This window comes from Podarcis gaigeae (genome assembly GCF_964106915.1).
Source record: "Podarcis gaigeae genome assembly, chromosome: 13".
Taxonomy (NCBI): domain Eukaryota; kingdom Metazoa; phylum Chordata; class Lepidosauria; order Squamata; family Lacertidae; genus Podarcis; species Podarcis gaigeae.
Window position 1 is genome coordinate 2,449,221 of NC_139689.1, and position 22,569 is coordinate 2,471,789.

General features: G+C 49.6%; 1 protein-coding gene across 1 annotated transcript in view; it reads left to right on the forward strand.

The window, feature by feature from the left end:
• The window catches only part of ACTL6B (actin like 6B), a 32,043-nt gene extending 9,758 nt beyond the window's left edge, over positions 1-22,285 (forward strand). The window contains exons 4-14 of the mRNA XM_083706900.1: positions 1,047-1,147; positions 1,335-1,432; positions 2,515-2,609; positions 3,552-3,658; positions 11,303-11,392; positions 11,680-11,741; positions 16,016-16,130; positions 17,861-17,941; positions 19,464-19,559; positions 20,763-20,849; positions 22,026-22,285. Coding sequence (XP_083563026.1) covers positions 1,047-1,147; positions 1,335-1,432; positions 2,515-2,609; positions 3,552-3,658; positions 11,303-11,392; positions 11,680-11,741; positions 16,016-16,130; positions 17,861-17,941; positions 19,464-19,559; positions 20,763-20,849; positions 22,026-22,106 — 1,013 coding nt within the window. The 3' untranslated portion in view covers positions 22,107-22,285. The remainder of the gene's footprint in view (positions 1-1,046; positions 1,148-1,334; positions 1,433-2,514; positions 2,610-3,551; positions 3,659-11,302; positions 11,393-11,679; positions 11,742-16,015; positions 16,131-17,860; positions 17,942-19,463; positions 19,560-20,762; positions 20,850-22,025) is intronic.
• Positions 22,286-22,569: the final 284 nt, after the last annotated feature.

Genomic DNA, 22,569 nt, shown 5'->3' on the forward strand with positions numbered 1-22,569 from the left:
TTCTTCCTGCAGGTTAATCTTTGGGACTTCCTGCCACTGGAGGCCACCAACCTGGCTGGCTTTGAAAGAGAAATTCATGGTGTTGGTCTTGTGTTCGAATCCTGCTTGCTAGTTTCGCAGAATGGGCATCTGGTTGGCTTTTGTGAGATGCCACTGGCCTGATTCAGCCACCTCTTATTATGGTCTTATGTTTAGTTGGGATAATTTATAGGAATGGGGGAAGGATTTCATTTCAGCTCATGTTTAAAGGCAAATCTATCCTCTCACTCTAAAAATAAATAAATTAAAACTAGCCTTTGAAATTTGCAAGTCCCTGTATTTTGCAATCTGCTTCTCCAACCGGCCAGCGGTTACAGAAATGCATAGCTTAGGGAAAGGACTATACTAGTGAAAAACCACCTGCAGGTATTTGTTATGTTAGAGGAAATTGTTTCAGAAAATGCATATATTACTCCAAATACGGTGAATGGGTTTGTTAGGAGAAATTTGCCCTTAATTCCGGGCGAATTTTCCTGAGCACATTTTCCTTTGAACAGTTGCAAATTGAAGTAGAAAATCTGGGCGGCTGAATTTAAAGTTGGTAGAAATGAGAAACTGAGAGTGTGGAGACTGGCCGGTCTTCCTACTCCTGTTTGGGAGTTGTTGAAACAGGGGTGAAACTGGTTTAACTGCACAACAGTTTGTCCCCACTTTTGCTCTTCTGAACTGCAGAATCTGTACCTCTTAGCCATGAAGACCCCCCCCCCCATAAAAGCCCACCTTCCCCATAAACGTCAAGACGTCGCCAGGCAGACAGCCTCAGTTGAGCTGCACCCCCAGTGCGTTGGAGTTACTTGGAAACTGCTAATGTGCATTGAAGCGCATTGGCTGGCTATTCCTTTAACAGCCACAGGTGTCACTATTCCCCCACTAAACTGCACTGTAACGTCTGATTCAGTGGATGGCGCCCTCTAGTGGGAAGTCCCTGAAATGACGGAGAACTGTTGGAAAGGGTGTTGTTGGCGGGTCCATTCCTGACACTGTCCAAATTCTCCTTTCTACCCCAGTTGAAGACTGGGACTGTTTTCAAGCCATTTTGGACCACACCTACAACAAGCACATCAAATCGGAGCCGAACCTCCACCCGGTGCTCATGTCCGAGGCCCCGGTAGGTATCCTGCAATGTCCCGCTCCCCCAAATCAAAGAATCGTAGAGTTGGAAGGGACCCCCAAAGTCATCTAGACCATCCCCCTGGAATGCAGGAATCCCAACTGAATAAATCCCCTGCTCTTGTGCGACGTGAACCCGCCTGCCTCTGTTTCCCTCACGCTTTGCCCCCTCCCCTCTCTTGCAGTGGAACACGAGGGCCAAGCGTGAGAAGCTGACGGAACTGATGTTCGAGCATTATAGCATCCCGGCGTTCTTCCTCTGCAAGACGGCCGTCCTCACCGCGTATCCTAAGGGGAAGCAAGGCTCGCTCGCTTTACCTCCCCGCCTGAGCCCAACAACAAGACAGATTACTCTTCCAGCCCCTCTCTGCTACTCCAAAATATCCAGTGGCGGGCAGTTCCAGCAGTTAACAACTTCTTCTTCTTCTTCTTCTTCTTCTTCTTCTTCTTCTTCTTCTTCTTCTTCTTCTTCTTCTTGTCATACCTCAGATTACAGATGCTTCAGGTTGTGTTTTTTCAGGTTACGGACGAGCCAAAACCCGGAAGTACCAGAACGGGTTACTTTGGCAGTCGCGCATGCACAGAAGTGTTAAGTCACACTTTGCGCATGCGCACAAGCGCCGAATCGCACCTGCGCATGTGCAGACGCAACGCTGCAGGTTGCGAACGTGCCTCCCGCACGGATCACGTTCGCGACCCGAGCGTCCACTGTATTATTATTATTATTTTTCAAATATAGTTTTTATTGGTTTTCCATTCATTATACATATATACAAAGATTACATACGTTGCATATAACATAGCAGTTACAAAACACATATATATAATACACAGTTATTTTGGGCTCCACCGAGCATCGGACTTCCCTTCACTTCGTTGGTAAGTATCAAATAATTTCTAAAGTTACGTGTTTTATCTCCTTTACAAATTTGCCGAATACTGTTCTAACAGGGTTATTCTAACCCTGCCAGAGTCATCAAAGTTTTATACTTATCTCTTATGTACGTCCACTGTATTATTAAAAGGGACGCGGGTGGCGCTGTGGTCTAAACCACAGAGCCTAGGACTTGCCGATCAGAAGGTTGGCGGTTCGAATCCCTGCGATAGCCTAGCAGTTTGAAAGGACGCCAAAGTGCAAGTAGATAAATAGGTACCACTCCGGCGGGAAGGCAAACAGCGTTTCTGTGCGCTGCTCTGGTTCGCCAGAAGCGGCTTAGTCATGCTGGCCACAAGACCCGGAAAAATTGTCTGCAGACAAACGTCGGCTCCCTCGGCCTATAGAGCTAGATGAGCGCCGCAACTCCCCCCCAAAAAAACCCCACCCACACAGTTTGACTTGATGAAGCCTTGACTCCAGACCCCCAGTTTTGCAAATGGGCGGAGCACTGGACTCGTTCTGGACAGTGGAGCCACACACACGACCGCCATCCCGGTTCATGACGGTTACATCCTGCAACAAGGTCGGAGAAGGGATATCTATTTTTTTTTTTTTTGTGATTGCCTTTCTATTTTTGTAGCTGTACGTTTTTTAGGAAAAGCTTTTTTAAAGTTGCATTTGTCGGCATATGACACCTGTGCTCACATATCTGCACTGTTTACCTGTTTGCTCCCAGGCATGTTCAGGGTATTGTTATTGTTATGCAAAGCCCTTAACAACTTGGAACCAGTTTACCTATGTAAGGGGCCTTATCTGTACTGGGTTTCCCCAGCCACTCTGGGGAACAAAGTATAAAAGACATCAAGCATTAAAAGCTTCCCTAAGCAGGGCTGCCTTCAGGTGTCTTCTAAAAGTCAGATAGTTGTTTATTTCCTTGACATCTGATGGGAGGGCGCCACCACAGAGAAGGCCCTGTGCCTGGTTCCCTGCAACCTCACTTCTCACAGGGAACCAACCCCCAGAAGGCCTTCGGAGCTGGACCTCCGTGTCCGGGCTGAAGGATGGGGGTGGAGACGCTCCTTCAGGTATACTGGGCCTTTGAGGCCGTTTAGGGTTTTCAAGGTCAGCACCAACACTTTGAATTGTGCCCGGAAACGTACTGGGAGCCAATGTAGTTCTTTCAAGACCGGTGTTATGTGGTCCCAGCGGCCGCTCCCAGTCCCCAGTCTAGCTGACGCATTCTGGATTAGTTGCAGTTTCCGGGTCACTGTCAAAGTAACGATATTAAAAAGGGTGGCTTGAGATGGAGTGATGCATGGGCGCAAAGGATTCTGGGAGGCGGGAGTCCAGACCTCTTTGATCTGCAGAAACAGCGAGGTGGTTCTCTGGTCTGGGAAGAGGATGCAGAGAGGAGGGGATGGAAGAGGAGCCAAGGGGTCGTGATCTGCAGGAACAGAAAGCTCACAGCTCTCCTGTTTGCATCATTCCTTACTTCTTTCCCTCCCTCCCTCCCTTCCCCTTTCAGGAATCGTCAAATCCCCTCTGGCCGGAGACTTCATCTCCATGCAGTGCCGGGAACTTTTCCAGGAGATGAACATCGAGATCGTCCCTCCCTACATGATCGCTGCCAAGGTGGTATTGCCCCCTTCCTGTTCCGTCACTAACCAGAGTCGGGGACGGGGACCCAGGGCTTAGCTGCAGCATCCGCTTGGCTTTGAGAAGGCTCCTTGGTGCAGAATTCATGTCAGTGTCCCCAGGACGCAGGAGAGCAGAAAATGGAGGCCTTGGCGAGGTGACGGGGGCAGAGACCAAGTAGCCCTAAACAAGGCACCAACTTGAGGAAGCCTGGCTTATAAATTTATAAGTATACGGGTTACAAACCTTGTGCACCCTGGAGTGAAACTTTAGGCCCTGATCTAGACCAGAGGAAAGATTCCTGCCTTAGAAATCCATTTTGCTTGCTCTCTCGGTAAGAACAAACCAGCCTCTCCGATGAGGAGCTCTGTGTATCTCTAAAGCCCGCACCTATCCAAATTTGTCCAGTTAAAAGAATTCCTCCTTTGTTAACGGAGAAATCTGAGGGCCCCCTTGGGCAAAAAACAAGGACACTAGCCAGGAATACCAGAGCAAAGCCAGTAGGCTTGGTCTTTATTAAGACTGTCGCGACAGGACTCCCACCTGCCACCAGGTGGAACAAGATGGAAGCCCCGAACAAAAGAGAACCCAAACTTTTTGTTATGTACTGAATTGAATAGGATCCAAACTTCAACAGTCTGATTGGTCCTAGAACAATAGGATCCAAAAGGCAGCAGTCTGATTGGTCCTAGAACAATAGGATTCAGAATGCAGCAGTCTGATTGGTCCTAGAACAATGCAGCAATATGATTGGTTGGCAGGAACCACCCAATCATGCTCCAGATAGAAGTGAATCCACAACCTGATTGGCTTACAGTAGAATTCCAGAATTAGCCAATCATGTGCAGCCCATTGTGTAAATAATGTATATAAAGCAGATACTTTGAGGGGACTTTCATTCATTCCTCCTCACCACTATCAGCTGAATAAAGAGCATGAAATCACTTTGCGACTCTGAGTATATTTCACTGGCGACGAAGGTGGGATCCCGCTGAGCTGACTGCCACACACAGCACCGCAGCACCGCCACCTGCCGCACCGCTGCCTCGCACCGTGTATCCAGGCTTCAGCTCCGGGACACAAGGAACTCAGAATGGCAACCGACAGCAGCTTCTCGCCGTTCAACCCAGCATCTGGAGACTGGGAAGCGTACACCTCCCGTTTTACCTTCCTCCTCGAAGCCAAAGGGGTCACCGACGAAGAAGACGCCAAGAAGAGGGCAATATTCTTCAGCGTCTGCGGAGAGGAGACATTTGAAATCGCCCGGGCTCTCCTTGCCCCTGAAGACGTCGCTACTGTTCCATACAAAACAATAATGGAACAGCTGAAGGGGCACTTTTCGCCGCAACCCTCAGTGGTGGCTCGTCGAAATGCCTTCTACGCAAAGCGGCAAGCCCCTGGGGAAACCATAACTGGGTTTGTGACCTCTCTCCGCCAAGCTGCCCGGTTCTGCAACTTCTCAGAGCTGGAGAACATGCTTCGGGACCGCCTCGTCGGTGGCCTGAAGGATGAGAAGCTGCAACGACGCCTCTACGCTAAGAAGAACCTAACGTTCCAGGTCGCTCTGGAGGAGGCCCTGGCAGCGGAAGCTGCCAAGAGGTCGACGCAAGAGGCACGGCTGAGCCAGCCGTCCCAACCGAGGGTCCACCACGAAGACCTCACCAACGACTCAGGATCCGACAGGGAGGAGGAGCACCGAGTACAGCAGCGCACTCAAGCAGCCCACATACCACAGCTGCCTCAACGAGAAGGAGGGAACTGCGCAAGCTGTGGAGAAAGTCACGAGAGGAGGACCTGCCGTTTCCGCAACGCAGAGTGCAGGCAGTGCAGAAAATTGGGACACATCGCCCGGGTGTGTCGGGCTCGGCCCACCCGACACCAGGCATCAGATGACCCATCCAAGAGCCCCAGGTCCCGGGGCCCAACGCACCAAGGCAACTCAACGGAGCTCACAGACTTCCAGGTATACCAGTTGCCCCACCCCAACGTAGAGAAAATTTATGTAGAGGTACGGATAGAGGGGGCCCCATGCCGCATGGAGCTTGACACGGGTTCAACTCTATCCATAATCTCGGCAAGGACCTTAAGGAAACTGTGCCCTACTGGGGGTCCCAAACTCAGGCCGGCCCCATTCACCCTCCGGGACTTCCAGAAACGTAAGGTCCCCACAATGGGGGTGGGGACCTTCAGGGTGCAATACCAAGGGCGGACGCGGCAACTGGACTTGCTTGTGGTCAAGGGCCCCTACATTAGCTTACTGGGATTGGCATGGTTTGGACCACTGGGGCTAGCCATCACCGGGGTGAACCACATGAGCTTACAAGTGGACGTGGACGCCATATGCAAGGAATTTCCGGGGGTTTTCGATGGGAAATTGGGACAGTATACGGGCCCCCCATTGCTCTACAGCTTGACCCTGCAGTACGACCGGTGAGGCTCAAGGCCCGCCAGGTCCCGTTCGCCCTGAAACCCCGTATAGATGAGGAATTGGACCGACTCGTGGAGCAAGGAGTGCTGGAGCCGGTGCCTAATGCCCCCTGGGAAACCCCAATCGTCACACCCGTCAAGCCTAATGGTTCGGTCCGCATCTGCGCAGACTACAAATGTACCATAAACAAGGCCCTCACGGCCCATGCATACCCAGTGCCAGTGGTCAGCCATGTCCTTGCCACCCTGGCTGGGTCGAAAATTTTTGGCAAGCTGGACTTGGCCCAAGCATATCAACAGCTGCCAGTAGATGAGGCTACAGCAGAGGCACAGACGATTGTGACGCACAGAGGAGCGTTCAGGGTAAAGCGGCTGCAATTCGGGGTCAGCGTGGCACCAGGCATATTCCAGAATCTAATGGACTCTCTCCTTAAAGGGATTCCTGGTGTCACCCCCTTCTTCGATGATGTGTTGATTGCCGGGCCCACACCAGAGGAGTTTGAGGACCGCCTCTGCACCGTTCTGCACCGTTTCCAGACGGCGGGTCTCAAGGTGAAGCGGGAAAAACGTCTACTAGGAGTGCCTCAGGTGGACTTTCTGGGATTTATGGTGGATGCAGAAGGGGTCCACCCAACTGGGGACAAGGTACGGGCCATTTGTGATGCCCCAGCGCCCAAGAACAAGACTGAACTTCAGGCCTTCTTGGGACTATTGAACTTTTACCATTCCTTCCTTCCCCACAAGGCGGCGGTAGCGGAGCCCCTACACAGACTCCTGGACAAGCGGGCTCCTTGGGTGTGGGGCCAGCGCCAGGAGGCCGCATTCCAGGCAGTCAAGGACTTGCTTGTCTCAAACTCGGTCTTGGCACACTTCGACGAGAGGCTGCCAGTTGTGCTAGCATGCGACGCTTCACCCTATGGCATTGGCGCTGTCCTGGGACACCAACTCCCGGATGGAAGAGAGGTACCGGTGGCATACTTTTCCCAGACACTCAACGAAACCGAGCGGAACTACTCGCAAATCGACAAGGAGGGTCTGGCAATCGTGAAGGGAGTAAAAAAATTCCATGATTTCTTGTACGGGCGGCCCTTCACTGTGGTGACTGACCACAAGCCGTTGCTGGGCTTGTTTGCCCCTGAAAAGCAGACCCCCCCAAGTGCTGTCTCCTCGCGCCCTCAGGTGGTCAATTTTCCTTGCCAGCTACCAGTATGCACTGATTCACCGCCCTGGGAAGGCGATGGGCTATGCGGACGCCCTCAGCAGGCTACCACTACCGGAAACAGGCCCCGACCATAACAAGAGGTTATGAGCCTGGAGCTGCTTCCCGACCGCCCCATTCAGGCACAAGAAGTTGCACACCATTCCAAGAAAGATAGGGTCATCTCCCAGGTCCTGGACTGGGTGTGGAGGGGATGGCCCAGCAGCAGCCCCGGGCCAGAATTCGCCGGCTACACAACCCGCAAACATGAACTGTCGGCCCACAAGGGGTGCCTGTTATGGGGAAGCAGGGTCGTTGTTCCCCAGCCCCTCCGCAAAAGGGTCCTCACAGCCCTACACGAGACACACCCAGGGGTAGTAAGAATGAAGGCTCTGGCCAGGAGTTATGTGTGGTGGCCGGGGATCGACGGAGAGATAGAGGCCTGGGTCAAACACTGCCAGGCCTGCCAAGAATCCCGCCCAGATCCCCCAAGGGCCCCAGTCCAGTCCTGGGAGTCCGCCCGAGCACCATGGTCACGCCTGCATGTGGACTTCGCTGGCCCCTTTCAGGGGAAAACATTCTTCATAGTGGTGGACTCCTACACCAAATGGCTGGAGGTCGCACTGGTACCGTCCACTTCTACGTCTGCAGCCATCCGGGTACTATGCAGGTTGTTTGCAACCCACGGGCTCCCTGACACTCTCGTCTCAGACAACGGGACTGCATTTACGTCAGGAGAATTCCAAACCTTCACAGCGCAGAACGCCATCCGCCACATCCGTTCGGCGCCATTCCACCCAGCCACCAATGGCCAAGCAGAACGCATGGTGCGGACCACCAAGGACACCCTTCGCCGCATGACGCAAGGGGATTGGGAGTACCGCCTTGCCACATTCCTTCTAGCACAGCATAGCACCCCCAGCTCAACGACTGGCCGGAGCCCCGCTGAACTACTAATGGGTCGGCGCCTTGCAATCAGATTGGACCGCCTTCACCCCGATAGAGCTCAGGATGAGGTAGGGGTGGGGGAAGGCAGGAACCCCCGGACCTTCGAGGCCCAGGACCCAGTGTACGCAAAGAATTTTGGGGCAGGCCCTGCATGGGTACCCGCCACAGTCACCAGGGTCACTGGCCCCGTATCGTACGAGGTGCTAACAGATGGGGGGCAATGCTGGCGCCGCCACTGCGACCAGATACGGCGATGATTCCCGGGAGAAAACCAGGAGGAGGAGGACAGGTCAAGGGAGTCCCAAGGGAACAGTGGGGCAGTGAGGCCCATAGAGCAGCAGGGGCAAGCAGGAGAGGCAGAATCAGTAAATACAGAGAGGACCCGTGAGGCCGAAAGGACACCAGAACCAGAACTACGACTGAGCGAGCAGGTTGCGCCAGACCAAACAGCCCCATCACAGCCAGCATCCTTGGAACACGAGCCAGAACCTGAACCCCGGACCAGGGAACACCCCAGGCCGCAACGCACACGTAGGCCGCCGGCGTACCTTGAGGACTATGAATGCGACCTCCCGGGCAGGACTGGAACTTAGAGGGGAGGGGTGTTATGTACTGAATTGAATAGGATCCAAACTGCAACAGTCTGATTGGTCCTAGAACAATAGGCTCCAAAAGGCAGCAGTCTGATTGGTCCTAGAACAATAGGATTCAGAATGCAGCAGTCTGATTGGTCCTAGAACAATGCAACAATATGATTGGTTGGCAGGAACCACCCAATCATGCTCCAGATAGAAGTGAATCCACAACCTGATTGGCTTACAGTAGAATTCCAGAATTAGCCAATCATGTGCAGCCCATTGTGTAAATAATGTATATAAAGCAGATACTTTGAGGGGACATTCATTCATTTCTCTTCACCACTATGAGCTGAATAAAGAGCATGAAATCACTTTGTGACTCTGAGTATATTTCACTTTTATTAGCTGCTTATCCCCATGTTACACCCCCCCCCCAACTACATCAGGGTTACATCATGAAAGGGGAGGTCTGGTGGCTGTAATCTGAGCATCCTGGACCCTGCCCCACGGTTCCCCTTGCCCTCCACCAAACACCCATCAAGTGTAAGAAAAGAGATCTTTACATTTCCCTGTTTCCCAGCCAAGTTAATACCACCCATTTGCCTTCATCTGGGTTTGTTATTTCTGGCATGGCTACCTGTCTGGCACTCAGGTATCAGGAGGGATTATCACTCAGGCAGAGGGGCTGCTGAGTAGCTGAGCTCACAGGTCTATATGCATTTCTGAAGTTTTCCCTGTGAGCCAGTACAGAGATACATTGCTCAGTGAATTCTTACATTTGATATCCTGCAGCAAAGGCCCTTTGAATAGATAGGAAGAAACTGTGATGAAGTGTTTTGCGGGGAGAAATCACAAAAGGCACAAAAGTGATTGTGCTGATTTTGGTAGTGGGCTGCATGTGCATGATATCTGCTGGAGGGGCAACCCCCCCAACCTATACATAAATTCCTGCAACACCTTCTCATGGAAGTGCTCGTCTAACACATGCAGTCATTGAATTGTCAAGTTGGAAGGGATCCCCCAAAGGTCATCTATCCCAAACCCCTTCAACACAAGAATCACAGCTAAAAAATCACTGACAGGTGGTTATCCAACCTCTGCTTAATAAACCCCTTTCCTCTGTCAAATGGCTCTGACCCTCAGAAAGTTCTTCCTAACGTTTAGTCAGAATCTCTCCTTGCCGTTTGAATCTGTTGGTTCCTCTCTGGGAGCAGCAGAAAACAAGTGTAATAAATGAAAATCTGCCCTTATTCCCTTATGGGGGACACAAGAGCCCTTATAAAGTTCTTTGCATGTTCTCCATCGGTCAGAGAAAATAACAGAGGCCAACCAGAGAATATTGAGAAGCAAAGCAGCTAGTAAGCCGGATCTTTATTGAACTGTTGCAACAGGGTGATCCCCTCACCCGCAGGAGAAGGAGGGGGACCCAGAACTCAGGTGTGCCCACCCTTATATAGACATTTTAAATTGCCCACCCTGGAGTCCAAGACCCCCCCCCCCAGAAACATCATACATACATCACAGAAAGAGGTGTAGCTCAAGACCACTCCCCAGACACATCACAGTAAGGGTGGTCTACAACAGAAATCTGAGTGCATTGTTTACCTCCTGTCTGGCAGGTCACCTGTTAATGCTCACTTGACTGGATTACCTGGGGAGCCTGGCCAGTCTTTTGCAATGACAAATACTTAGTTCCTGAGCCAGGTCACAGGCTCACACCCTATTCATACACAGACATACCCTTAGGACAGGAGTTGTGAAGGAAAAGACAATGGGGAGGCTTTTCCATTTTCCTTCGACCTTGCAGAGAAAACATTTGGTCAGTTTGGGGGTCAAAATGGTTCCAGGGCTGTTTTCCTGTGCTGCTCCAGACATGTGGTTTATATATTTATGTACGTGTTTGCTTGGTACATTTATGAACATTTATTATATATCTATATAAGACCTTAATTATTTTTATTTCACAAGCTTGCCCTGGCCTTCATGGGCAGCCCTTAAGATAAAAAAACCAGTCCATGAATAAAAGTCCGCCAACTCCTATATATATATATATATATATATATATATATATATTCAACATATCATTTTCAACAATAATTAAATGTACTTTTACATTTTATACAATTTTCGACTTCCATCAATCATATCTGGAAATTTTCCAATCTATTCACTTAATTTACATTTCTTATTTTCACTATTACTTTTAAATCTCGTAACTATAATACCTCTTTTCTTTCTGTTCTTTGCAATATTTCATATATTTCTCCTTACGAAACTTCCTGTAGCGTAACTTGTTGATTACAGTGGCTCTTCAAATAACTTGTATATTTCTTCCAATCTTCTGCGAATCTCTGGTCCCGCAGGTTTCGAATCCTTCCTGTCATATTATCCAGTTCTGCGCAGTCTGCTAATTTTGTCTGCCATTCTTCTTCCGTCGGTAGCCAACTCCCTCTTTTTTTAATTCTCTCTCCCCAATTTGGTTCCCTGCAGGAGCCGGTCCGCGAAGGCGCACCCCCAAACTGGAAGAAGAAGGAAAAGTTTCCTCAAGTCAGCAAATCGTGGCACAATTACATGTGCAATGTAAGAGACCTCGCCGGACACCGGGGTTCCTTGGGAGAAGACCGAGAGCTGGGGAGTCAGGACTCCTGGGTCCCTAGAGAGAGGGGGAGGGGCACGATTTTGAGAGCTGGGACATCTGAGGGTGTGTGTTTTGGGGGGCAGGAGGTGCTAAGAGATGACAGCCCGTTGCCCCCCAAAAAGAGGACCTGTATGTCCGAAAGCTAGGACTAGGACTTGGGAGAAGAGGGTTCAAATGAATAATAAGTCATTTTTCTTTATTCCCTTGCTAAACCTTCACCCCCCACCAGGAGGTCATACAAGATTTCCAAGCCTCTGTGCTGCAAGTTTCAGATTCTCCTTACGACGAACAGTGAGTAGCTGGGATGGGTTTGGTGACCAGGGTTTGTGTGTGTTGCGGGGCAGAGAGGGCTTAAATTTGGGTGTTCACCTCGGAGAATCCGTTGCTTCTGTCCAACTTGGCTGGGGCGACTCCTTCCTTCCTTTCATCGTCACCATCATCATCATCACCATTCATTTGTTGTTGTTTAGTCTTTTAGTCATGTCCGCCTCTTCGTGGCCCCCTGGACCAGAGCACGCCAGGCCCTCCTGTCTTCCACTGCCTCCCGCAGTTTGGTCAAACTCATGCTGGTCGCTTCGAGAACACTGTCCCACCATCTCGTCCTCCGTCGTCCCCTTCTCCTTGTGCTCTCCATCTTTCCCAACATCAGGGTCTTTTCCAGGGAGTCTTCTCTTCTCCTGAGGTGGCCAAAGTCTTGGAGCCTCAGCTTCAGGATCTGTCCTTCCAGTGAGCACTCAGGGCTGATTTCCTTCAGAATGGAGAGGTTGGATCTTCTTGCAGTCCATGGGACTCTCCAGAGTCTCCTCCAGCACCAGAATTCAAAAGCATCCATTCTTCGGCGATCAGCCTTCTTTATGGTCCAGCTCTCACTTCCATACATCACTACTGGGAAAACCAGAGCTTTAACTGTACCGACCTTTGTCGGCAACCCATTTATTCATTCATTCATTCATTCATTCATTCATTCATTCATTCATTCCCTGCCCATCTGGCTTGGTTTCCCCCGCCACTCTGCGCGGCTCCCAACAGAATACGAATAATAATAATTTTGAAAAAGCAATAATGCTGTATTGTTTTTAACACTTGATTGGGAGCTGCCCAGAGTGGCTGGGGACACTCAGCCAGATGGGTGGGGTATAAATAATATATTATTATTATTAAACATCAAAGATTAAAAACCTCCCTAAACAGGGCTGCCTTCAGGTGTCTTCTAAAAGTCAGATAGTTGTTTATTTCCTTGACATCTGGTGGGAGGGTGTTCCACAGGGCGGGCGCCACCACCGAGAAGGCCCTCTGCCTGGTTCCCTGTAACCTCACTTCTCGCAGGGAACCCAAACACTGCAAACCCGGAAGGAAGTGTTCTGGTTTGTGAACCTTTTCCGGAAGCCAAACATGCTCCGTTTTGAGTGTTACGCTTTCATTTTGAGTTTAACACTGAGGTCTGCCTGTTTTTGCTATTTATTTTGCGTTTTTGCTTTTGCGGCTCTTTTTGTTTTGTTTTCATGACCATGTAGAACCCAGTTCAGCTCCTGATGGATGGATTGTGTGACTGCAGTACATTGTTTATTGCTTTCATTTTAGGGGTCCATGGCCTCGTTAGCAAGTAAAGTTGCTGTTTTAGGGGTTGTTTTTAAAAAGTCTGGATTGGATTAATCCGTTTTGCATTGTTTTCTATGGGAAAGCGCGCCTTGGTTTTGGAACACTTTGGTTGTGGAGCGGACTTCCGGAACGAATTAATTTTGAGAACCAAGGTACCGCTGCATAGAAAGTCAGAATATAGCTGACTTGCTCGCGTCAGGGGAAGGTTTAGATTTGAGGGAGGCAAAAGGACGGCAATTTGGGGGACAAAGTGGAGGTGACCCTTCAGTGCAGAGGCTACAGGACAGAAATAGATTTGCATCACGGTGGGGAGTCATGTTTCTCCTGTGGAAACTCAGCGAAAGTAAAAACGGGCAGCCAGGTTGCAAGAACGACAGAGCTTCCTGTGCTACTTGGGAGACTGACGCAGCATTATCTTTCTTGGATGAAGCACCCAGTTTCCCAGATCTCATGAATCACAGACTTGTAGAATTGGAAGGGGTCATCCAGTCCAACCCTCGAACCTCAACTCATGAATTTGAACTCGAGTCCAGGAAACATCATGTCGGCCATCCATAACAAGGTGCATAGCTGTCAACTTACAGGTTTGAAAATAAGGGACCAGCAGCCTCGGAAATAAGGGACCAGCAGCCAAAATAAGGGATTCTCAGGGCACAGGTATGTTCGACTTCTGAGCCCCTCGGAGCCAAAGGCAGAAAGCCCAGCCAGCAGCCAAACGAAGCCTCAAGCGGTGGTTCCCACAGCACAGCAACCCGGCAAAGGGGATGCAGCAAGGAAAACCACCATCCCCTCTCCGCTGGGAAGCGCTGAGCAAAGGCGAGTCCCCAGGCAAGGCGGCCGATTTGATTGGCACAAGGCATGCAAGCTCCACCCCCCAGTCGTTCTCAGACTCCTTATTGGGTGAGCAACGCAGCCAAGCAACACAGTTGGAGCCTCCCTCCTCCCTGGCCGGCAGGGAGGGAGGGAGAGGAGCTGCTTCCTTTGAAACCCAGGAAATTTAAGGGACATCATCAATACGGGACAGCAGCGGGACATGGCACTGGGATAAGGGACTGTCCCGCCAAATAAGGGACGGTTGACAACTATGAACAAGGTGACCTCCATGGCTGAGGCTCATGGGAGTTGTAGTCCAAAGCAGCTGGAAGTAGCCAGGTTAGGGGAAGCTGGCTTATGGGGAAACCCTCCCACCAAAAAAACCCCCAATGAAATCAACAGTGAGAAACAACGTAATAATGTAAGACTTTAGACAAAGTTAAAAGAACAATAGGCCAAAAGAAATCCCAACAGATTGAAACTCGTGCCAGCTCAGTTGGTAGAGCAAGAGACTCACGAGACTCTTAACCTCAAGGTCGTGGGTTCGAGTGCCGCATTGGGCAAAAGCGGGTTGGGCTAGATGACCCTTGGGTCCCTTTCAACTCTACATTTCTGTGATGCTAAAGATCTGGACAGGCCTGTCTGAACAATAACGTTTCCAGAAGGCGCTGAAATAGCGTGGCTTGCTCTATGGTTTTAACCCCTTCATGCGTGCATTAGAGTTAAGCAAGCTGATCTATCCCACATCCAGGAGCATTGATGTGAAAGCAGAAGGGAATCCTGTCATCCTCCATGAATTTGTCCCACCCCCTTTTAAAGCCATCCGAGTGGGTGGCTATCTCTGTGTCCTGAGGCAAGGAGTTCCACAGTCCATCTGTGTGCTGTGTTATGAATGACTTAAAAAAAAAAAATCTTCTAACATTCATCTTCGTTGGATGTCCAGTGTTAGGAGAGAGGGAAGAAAAATTCTCTCTATCCAAGCATGCTGTGCACGGGGCCGGATTTAGGTTAGATGAGGCCCTAAGCTACTGAAGGTAATGGGGCCCTTTAAATGTCCAGCTGTCCTTTGTCAACAACAAGTTGTTGCTGTTTTTTGTGATGAATATATGCTATATGGTCATTTATGGACCTAATAGGCACTGTATTTTTCGCTCTATAAGACGCACCAGACCACAAGACGCACCTCGTTTTTGGAGGAGGAAAACAAGAAAAAAAAATATTCTGAATCTCAGAAGCCAGAACAACAAGAGGGATCGCTATGCAGTGAAAGCAGCAATTCCTCTTGCTGTTCTGGCTTCTGTGATAGCTGCGCAGCCTCCATTCGCTCCATAAGATGCACACACATTTCCCCTTACTTTTTAGGAGGGAAAAAGTAAGTCTTATAGAGCAAAAATTTCGGTATCTAAAACCATTTGCATCTAACAAACAGGACCCTACACAACACAAAACACTTTTGCTGTATGTCGGTTTTATTTTATTTGTTTTGTATCTTATATTTTGAAACTGTACATCCAGTTTATTTTCCTTTAAGTTTTTTAGGGGCCCCCAAGAGAGCGGGGCCCTAAGCTATAGCTTGCTTGTTGTTGTTTAGTCGTTTAGTTGTGTCCGCCTCTTCGTGACCCCCTGGACCAGAGCATGCCAGGCCCTTCTGTCTTCCACTGCCTCCCGCAGTTTGGTCAAACTCATGACCGTAGCTTCGAGAACACTGTCCCACCATCTCATCCTCTGTCGTCCCCTTCTCCTTGTGCCCTCCATCTTTCCCAACATCAGGGTCTTTTCCAGAGAGTCTTTTCTTCTCATGAGGTGGCCAAAGTCTTGGAGCCTCAGCTTCAGGATCTGTCCTTCCAGTGAGCACTCAGGGCTGATTTCCTTCAGAATGGAGAGGTTGGATCTTCTTGCAGTCCATGGGACTCTCAAAAGTCTCCTCCAACACCAGAATTCAAAAGCATCAATTCTTCGGCGATCAGCCTTCTTGATGGTCCAGCTCTTACTTCCATACATCACTACTGGGAAAACCAGAGCTTTCACTATACGGACCTTTGTTGGCAAGGTGATGTCTCTGCTTTTTAAGATGCTGTCTGGGTTTGTCATTGCATAGCTTGTTTAGCTTATACGTAAATCCGGCTGTGCCCTCACCCTCTTGTCCCGAGCAGGGTGGCCGCACAGATGCCCACCGTCCACTACGAAATGCCCAACGGCTACAACACAGACTACGGGGCAGAGAGGCTTCGTATCCCCGAGGGGCTTTTCGACCCCTCCAACGTGAAGGTGAGCGGGCAGGGGGCCAGAAGATGAAATAAGGAGCAAGGCAAGGCTGGGGAGTTTGCGCCCGCTTCTATATATTGATTTGCTTTCGAAAAATCGGCACACCGCTTGATTGCAAAACAAAAGAACTCCTCAATGCACACAGAGGCTTAGAGCATGTGCAGAGTTCTGACTGATGAACGGCGCAATCCCAAACATAGCGACTCAGAAGCTATTACCATTGAAATCGGGGGGGGGGTCTACCAGGTAAGGGGGCTCAGGGAGGGGGTGTAGCCTCAGAAAACATTTATTGCTTATTCAGAATTAAATTTATGGGGGGGGGGGGAGGCCGGAAATCAAAGCAGTTGCAGAAAAGCAAAAAAGCAAACCGATAATTTGCACTAGGATTTTCTGTAGGAAGAACTAACAACAATAATGTAGGACTTCCGGAAAGTTAAAATAGATTAAAAACTGTGTCGGCTTCCTAAACATCCAGACGGCCTCACCTAAACAAATATGTTTTCAGCAGGCACCACTGCTAGTTTAGGGTTGCAAGGGACACCCAGGGGCCATCTAGTCCAACCCCCTGCAATGCTGAAAAATCCCTGACAGATGGCCACCCAAACTCTGCTTAAAGGCCTCCGAGGAAGGAGAGTTCACCACCTTCCGAAGAAATCTGTTTCACTGTCAAACGGTTCTTATGGTCAGAAAGTTCTTATGTTTAGTCGGAATCTCCTTTCATGTCACTTGAAGCCATGGGTTCGAGTCCTACCCTCTGGGGCAAGAGAAAACAAGCTTGCTCCATCTTCCCCGGGACATCCCTTCAGATATTCGGAGGCGGCGTTCCCAAAGCAAGGAACAATTGGACTCTGATTAATAGAATACACATGAGGCTTGACCAGCAAGACTTTGGGAGGAGTGCGTATAATAATACCCTCTCCACCCCTCGGCCCAGGTCGTTTTATTCACAAAAGAACTTTTTACACAGTGTTCGTAAGAATCAATCAGATTTCCTCTGAGCATTTCAAAAAAGGGGACAAAGTTAAAAGTTAAAATTACAAAGAGCTAATTTCCTACTTGAGAATGCATATGTAGTTCAGAGTAAATAGAACAGAACTAAAAGGAGGCATGCATTCAGCAAACCCAGAGGTCATAAACAGCAATAAACAGGAGAGGAAATATAAGTAGTATTTACCATCTCCTTGTGAACGATTAACAAGCTACCTTCTATCTTTATGTACTGAGGATGCCTGATGAACAACTGGCCTGTGTTTCAGAATGCTGATACGTGCCTGTCAGGGTAGAGAAAGCAAATTGCTGAGGTGCAGAGGCTTGTGGGATTTGATCAGAAATTATTGTCAATGAATCAAACCCAGTCAACGCCATGCTTTCATCACGGACACAATGGCTTGATGCATATCTTATAATTCCTCATAGTAATCCCAGTTGACCCCCACACTCTGGATATCTGTACTCCTACATTCGGAGGTGGCTATCCCAGTGGCATAGCGTGGGTTGTCAGCACCCGGGGCAAGTAATTTGCGCCCCCTAACCCGTGGATTTCAGCATTCGAGTCTCTTCCACTAGATTAGCGGGGGCCCCCCCAGATGTTGCGCCCGGTGCGGACGGCCCCCCCTGCACCCCCACGCTACGCCATTGAGCTATCCTACCCCCTCTCAGTCTCCTCTTCTCCAAGCTAAACACCCCAAACTCCCTCAATCTCTGCGCCTCTCTTTCTCTCTCTCTCTCTCCAGGGCCTGTCTGGGAACACAATGTTGGGGGTTGGTCACGTGGTCACGACCAGCATCGGGATGTGTGACATCGATATCCGGCCAGTGAGTTGTCTCCCCTCACCTTAACTCTGCCCCCTCCTAGTAGGGGACGCGGGTGGCGCTGTGGTCTAAACCACATCGGAAGGTCGGCGGTTCGAATCCCCACGACACGGTGAGCTCCCGTTGCTCGGTCCCTGCTCCTGCCAACCTAGCAGTTCGAAAGCACACCAGTGCAAGTAGATAAATAGGTACCGCTCCAGCGGGAAGGTAAACAGTGTTTCCATGCGCTCTGGTTTCCGTCACGGTCCTCCATGCGCCAGTAGCGGTTTAGTCTGTGGACAAACGCCGGCTCCCTCGGCCTGAAAACGAGATGAGCGCTGCAACCCCATAGTCGCCTTTGACTGGACTTAACCGTCCAGGGGTCCTTTACCTTTTACCTTGCCCCCTGCTAGGGTTTCTGGTCTGGGGCCAAGTAGTTGTGAGCTTCTGAGGAAAGGGGAGCTGGCCAGGGAATGCACAAAACCAGCCCACCACCTTTATTTTTGCTTCGGTTCATAACGCTTCCGGTATATTCTGCTGTTGCAAAAACAAAACAAAACCAAAAACATAGGTAAAGGTAAAGGGTAAAGGAGCCCCTGACCATTAGGTCCAGTTGTGGCTGACTCTGGGGTTGCGGCGCTCATCTCGCTTTATTGGCCGAGGGAGCCAGCGTACAGCTTCCGGGTCCTGTGGCCAGCATGACTAAGCCGCTTCTGGCAAACCAGAGCAGCGCACGAAAACGCCGTTTATCTTCCCGCCGGAGCGGTACCTATTTATCTACTTGCACATTGACGTGCTTTTGAACTGCTAGGTTGGCAGGAGCAGGGACAGAGCAATGGGAGCTCACCCCGTCATTGCGGGGATTCGAACCACCAGCCTTCTGATCGGCAAGTCCTAGGATCTGTGGTTTAACCCACAGCACCACCTGCGTCCCAACCGAAAACATAGAAAGGAGAATTCCTGGGTGCCGAGATTCAAGTTTGGGGCACCTACTCTTCAGTGAGGGAACCCGAGCAGATATTTATATTCACAAAACATGCTGAAGTGAAGCATGGAAATATAGGCTATTAGACCTTTCAGATATCCTCTCTCCCCTTAACATGGAAAGAGACGTTTAGTAAATTAAAAAAAAAATGCTTTGCATGACCCACAAAGAAAATGAAGCAATAAAATTCTAAACGGTAAGAATGAATTGCGCATTTATTCAAAATCCAATTAAAACTATTTAAGTTAATTCAACAAAATGGGCGGGCTGCCTCCAGTGACAGCTTTTTACACCTATAGCAACACCCCTGCTAGTCCCCTTTGCCTCTTGGCACCCCCCTAGGTCATCCCACTGCCCCCCCAGGGGGTGTTTTGACCCACTTTGGGGGTCCCCGCTCTAGGGGGTTAATGTGGGGAAAATGGCATGGGAGTTGTTGACCGGAGACCCACAACATGACGGTTGCAAAAAGGGAAGATTCCTCCCTGTTAAAGGAACTCGAAGGTGGACCCTCCCCACCAAAAAAACCCGGCTGCTAATATAACACCTATCCTTTTTCTGAAGGGTCTCTACGGGAGTGTCATCGTCACTGGGGGAAACACTTTGCTGCAAGGCTTCACAGACCGCCTCAACCGGGAACTCTCTCAGAAAACGCCACCGGTGAGTTTCTGTGCGTAAGACTGCACAGTCTTTGGAGTCACACAGAGCTCTTCAGCAGGCAAATGGAGTCACAGAACCGCAGAGTCTGGTGGGACCCTGAAATATACTCAGAGTCGAGAGTGGATTTCATGCTCTTTATTCAGCTCATAGTGGTGAGGAGGAATGGAAGTTCCCCCAGAATGTCTGCTTTATATACATTATTTACACAATAGGCCCCACGTGATTGGCTAGTTCCGGGATTCTCCTGTAGGCCAATCAGGTTGCAGATTCACTTCCACCTGGAGCTGGATTGGGTGGCTCCTGTGGACCAATCAGACTGCTGCATTCTGGGTCCTATTGTTCTAGGACCAATCAGACTGCTACATTCTGAATACTGTTGTTCTAGGACCAATCAGACTGCTGCATTTTGGATCCTATTCAACTCAATACATAACAGACCCAAAGGGTCATCCAGCCTAAACCAAGTTCAGAGAGGGGGGGATGTTCTGGCCCATTCGGTTGAGAGGGGAGACTCTATGGTGTCGATTGCTTTTTGCTCGGAAATGTCATCTCGTATTGTATCGTAAAACCTTTATTGGTATCACATACAACATCCAAAACAAATCAATACAGAATTACCACTTCCCCAGAAAAAAGGAGGCAGAGCAGTCTATCGTTACATCTCTTGGTTTCCAGGGAAGTCAGACATCTGCAGTGTATTTCAATGGCAAATGAAACCAAACAGAGATATTTAGCCACTAACTTGGTGAGCTCCTGATCGTTCCCTAGTACTAGGAAATGCAGTAATAGAAAATACAGCCTCTATCCACTTCCAAAGCTATTCTAAAGTTTATATTTTAAGGATGTTTAAATGAGCATTCTAAATTGTAAAACAGAAAATCTAATAACAATTAGAGAGAGAGAAATATTTGGGGTCCTTAAGAGAGCCAAGATGGCTTCAGGATTGTTCCGCGTACTAAAACAAAGTGCCTGGTTTTCCCCCACTGAATATTTCCTAGTTTCGAAAGATCGGCTGCCTGTGGCCTGCTATGTGTGCGCACCTTAGTATTGTTATAACACTGGTTTGCAGAGGGCAGGACAAGCCTGTTTTAACACCTGCCCAGCCAGATGGGCGGGGTATAAATAAAAAATTATTATTATTATTATTATTACTATTATTATTATTATGCAAACACCTCTTTTCTCTCTCTCTGCATTCTGTAGAGCATGCGCTTGAAGCTGATTGCCAGCAACAGCACCATGGAGAGGAGGTTCAGTCCTTGGATCGGGGGCTCCATCCTGGCCTCTCTCGTGAGTCTGGGGCCCTGGAGGCTACCGTGGGTCAGAGGAAGAGGAGGGTGGGTAAAGGGGGAGGGAGGCTGGGAGGCTGGGAGCCAGGACTCCTGGGTTCTCTGGAGGACCTTCAGAGGCCCTAAGCACTGAAAAGATTTTGGTGCCTCCATATATATCTAATTCAGAATATAAACAACAATGGACTGTAGAATCAAATTTTATTTTTCGAAATGAAACAAAACCAGCAGTTTTGTATATCATTAATCACTATTATTCTTCCTTCCTTCCTTCCTTCCTTCCTTCCTTCCTTCCTTCCTTCCTTCCTTTCTCTCTCTCTCTCCCCCTTCCTTCCTTCCTTCCTTCCTTCCTTTCGCTTTTTCTTTCCTTCCTTCCTTCCTTCCTTCCTTCCTTCCTTCCTTTCTTTCTTTCTTTCCTTCCTTCCTTCCTTCCTTCCTTCCTTCCTTCCTTCCTTCCTTCCTTCCTCATTCTCTCTTTCTTTCTCCCTCATTTCATCTATTGTGGGGCCTTTGTGGGCGGGGGGAGAGAACCTGATTCAGCTGCTCCATATGGTCCATGGGTTAGGGTTAAGGTTAGGGGGCAGCTGCCCCACACGCTACGCCCATGATATGGTCCATGGACATTTCCGAAAGCCTGGGCCACTCCCACTCCCGACGTGATTGGCTGTCTAAAGTTCCAAACTGCAAATCACAACTCGGGAGTTCAAGGGCCAATGGCAGAGGCCCAAATCCTGAAATGTGATTGGACAACGTGTATTGAATCAGGAGCTCAGAATCCTTAGTCCAGAGACTCAAGCTCAGGGAAACACAGACCCACTGAATACATAACACCCCCTTCCTTTGATACCCCGTATAGGGGCTGCATTTTAAATTGCATTTTAACCTGTATTTTAAATTGGTTCCCCCCTATTATGTTTTTACTGTGATTTTATTGGTGTTAGCACCCTGAGGGCAGGGTATAAATAAAAATTATTATTGTTATTATTATTATTATTATTATTATTATTATTATTATTATTATTATGCTCAGTGTCTAGGGAACCGGGAGCCAAGACGTGGACTGGGTGATGGTGTGTGTAGCTCAGGGGTCTCTGAGTTTTGGGTTGGGGGCCTGGGAGGGAAGACTCGGACGCCTGGGTTTGTTTCCTCGTCTCCTTCCTCTCCTTCTCGTTCGCAGGGCACCTTCCAGCAGATGTGGATCTCCAAACAGGAATACGAGGAAGGGGGCAAACAGTGCGTGGAGAGGAAATGCCCCTGAATCGGACGGGCAGCCCACTCCCTTTGCCCTCCCTCTCTCCCCACTCCCCCCAGGAGACCCCCGCCTCGTGGATCCTGCAGCCCCTCCCAGCGACTCCCTCCCTTCGAAACACACCCCGGACCTTCTCCCCTCTCCAAAGAACCCGGGTGTCCTTCCGAAACCCCCCCTTTTGCCCCCCGCTCCTGCGCCCACCGACATCGAAGAACCCAGGAGACGAAGGAGGGCAGATTTCAAGCTGCTGGATCGTTGGAGAGATGGGAAGGTTTCTGATCCCAAAGTCCTGAAGGACGGACCCTCTCCTTCTCCTGCTTCGCAGTGGGGTTGGGATGGATGACCTCTGAGGGTCCCTCCCAACGCTACAGTTTTCTTTGTCAAGAGGGGTTTGAAGGTCATCCTCAGTGGGCGCCGTGCCTCTCCCCCTTCACCTCCCCTGTTGCTGTTTTATATGTAAACCTGGGTGGAA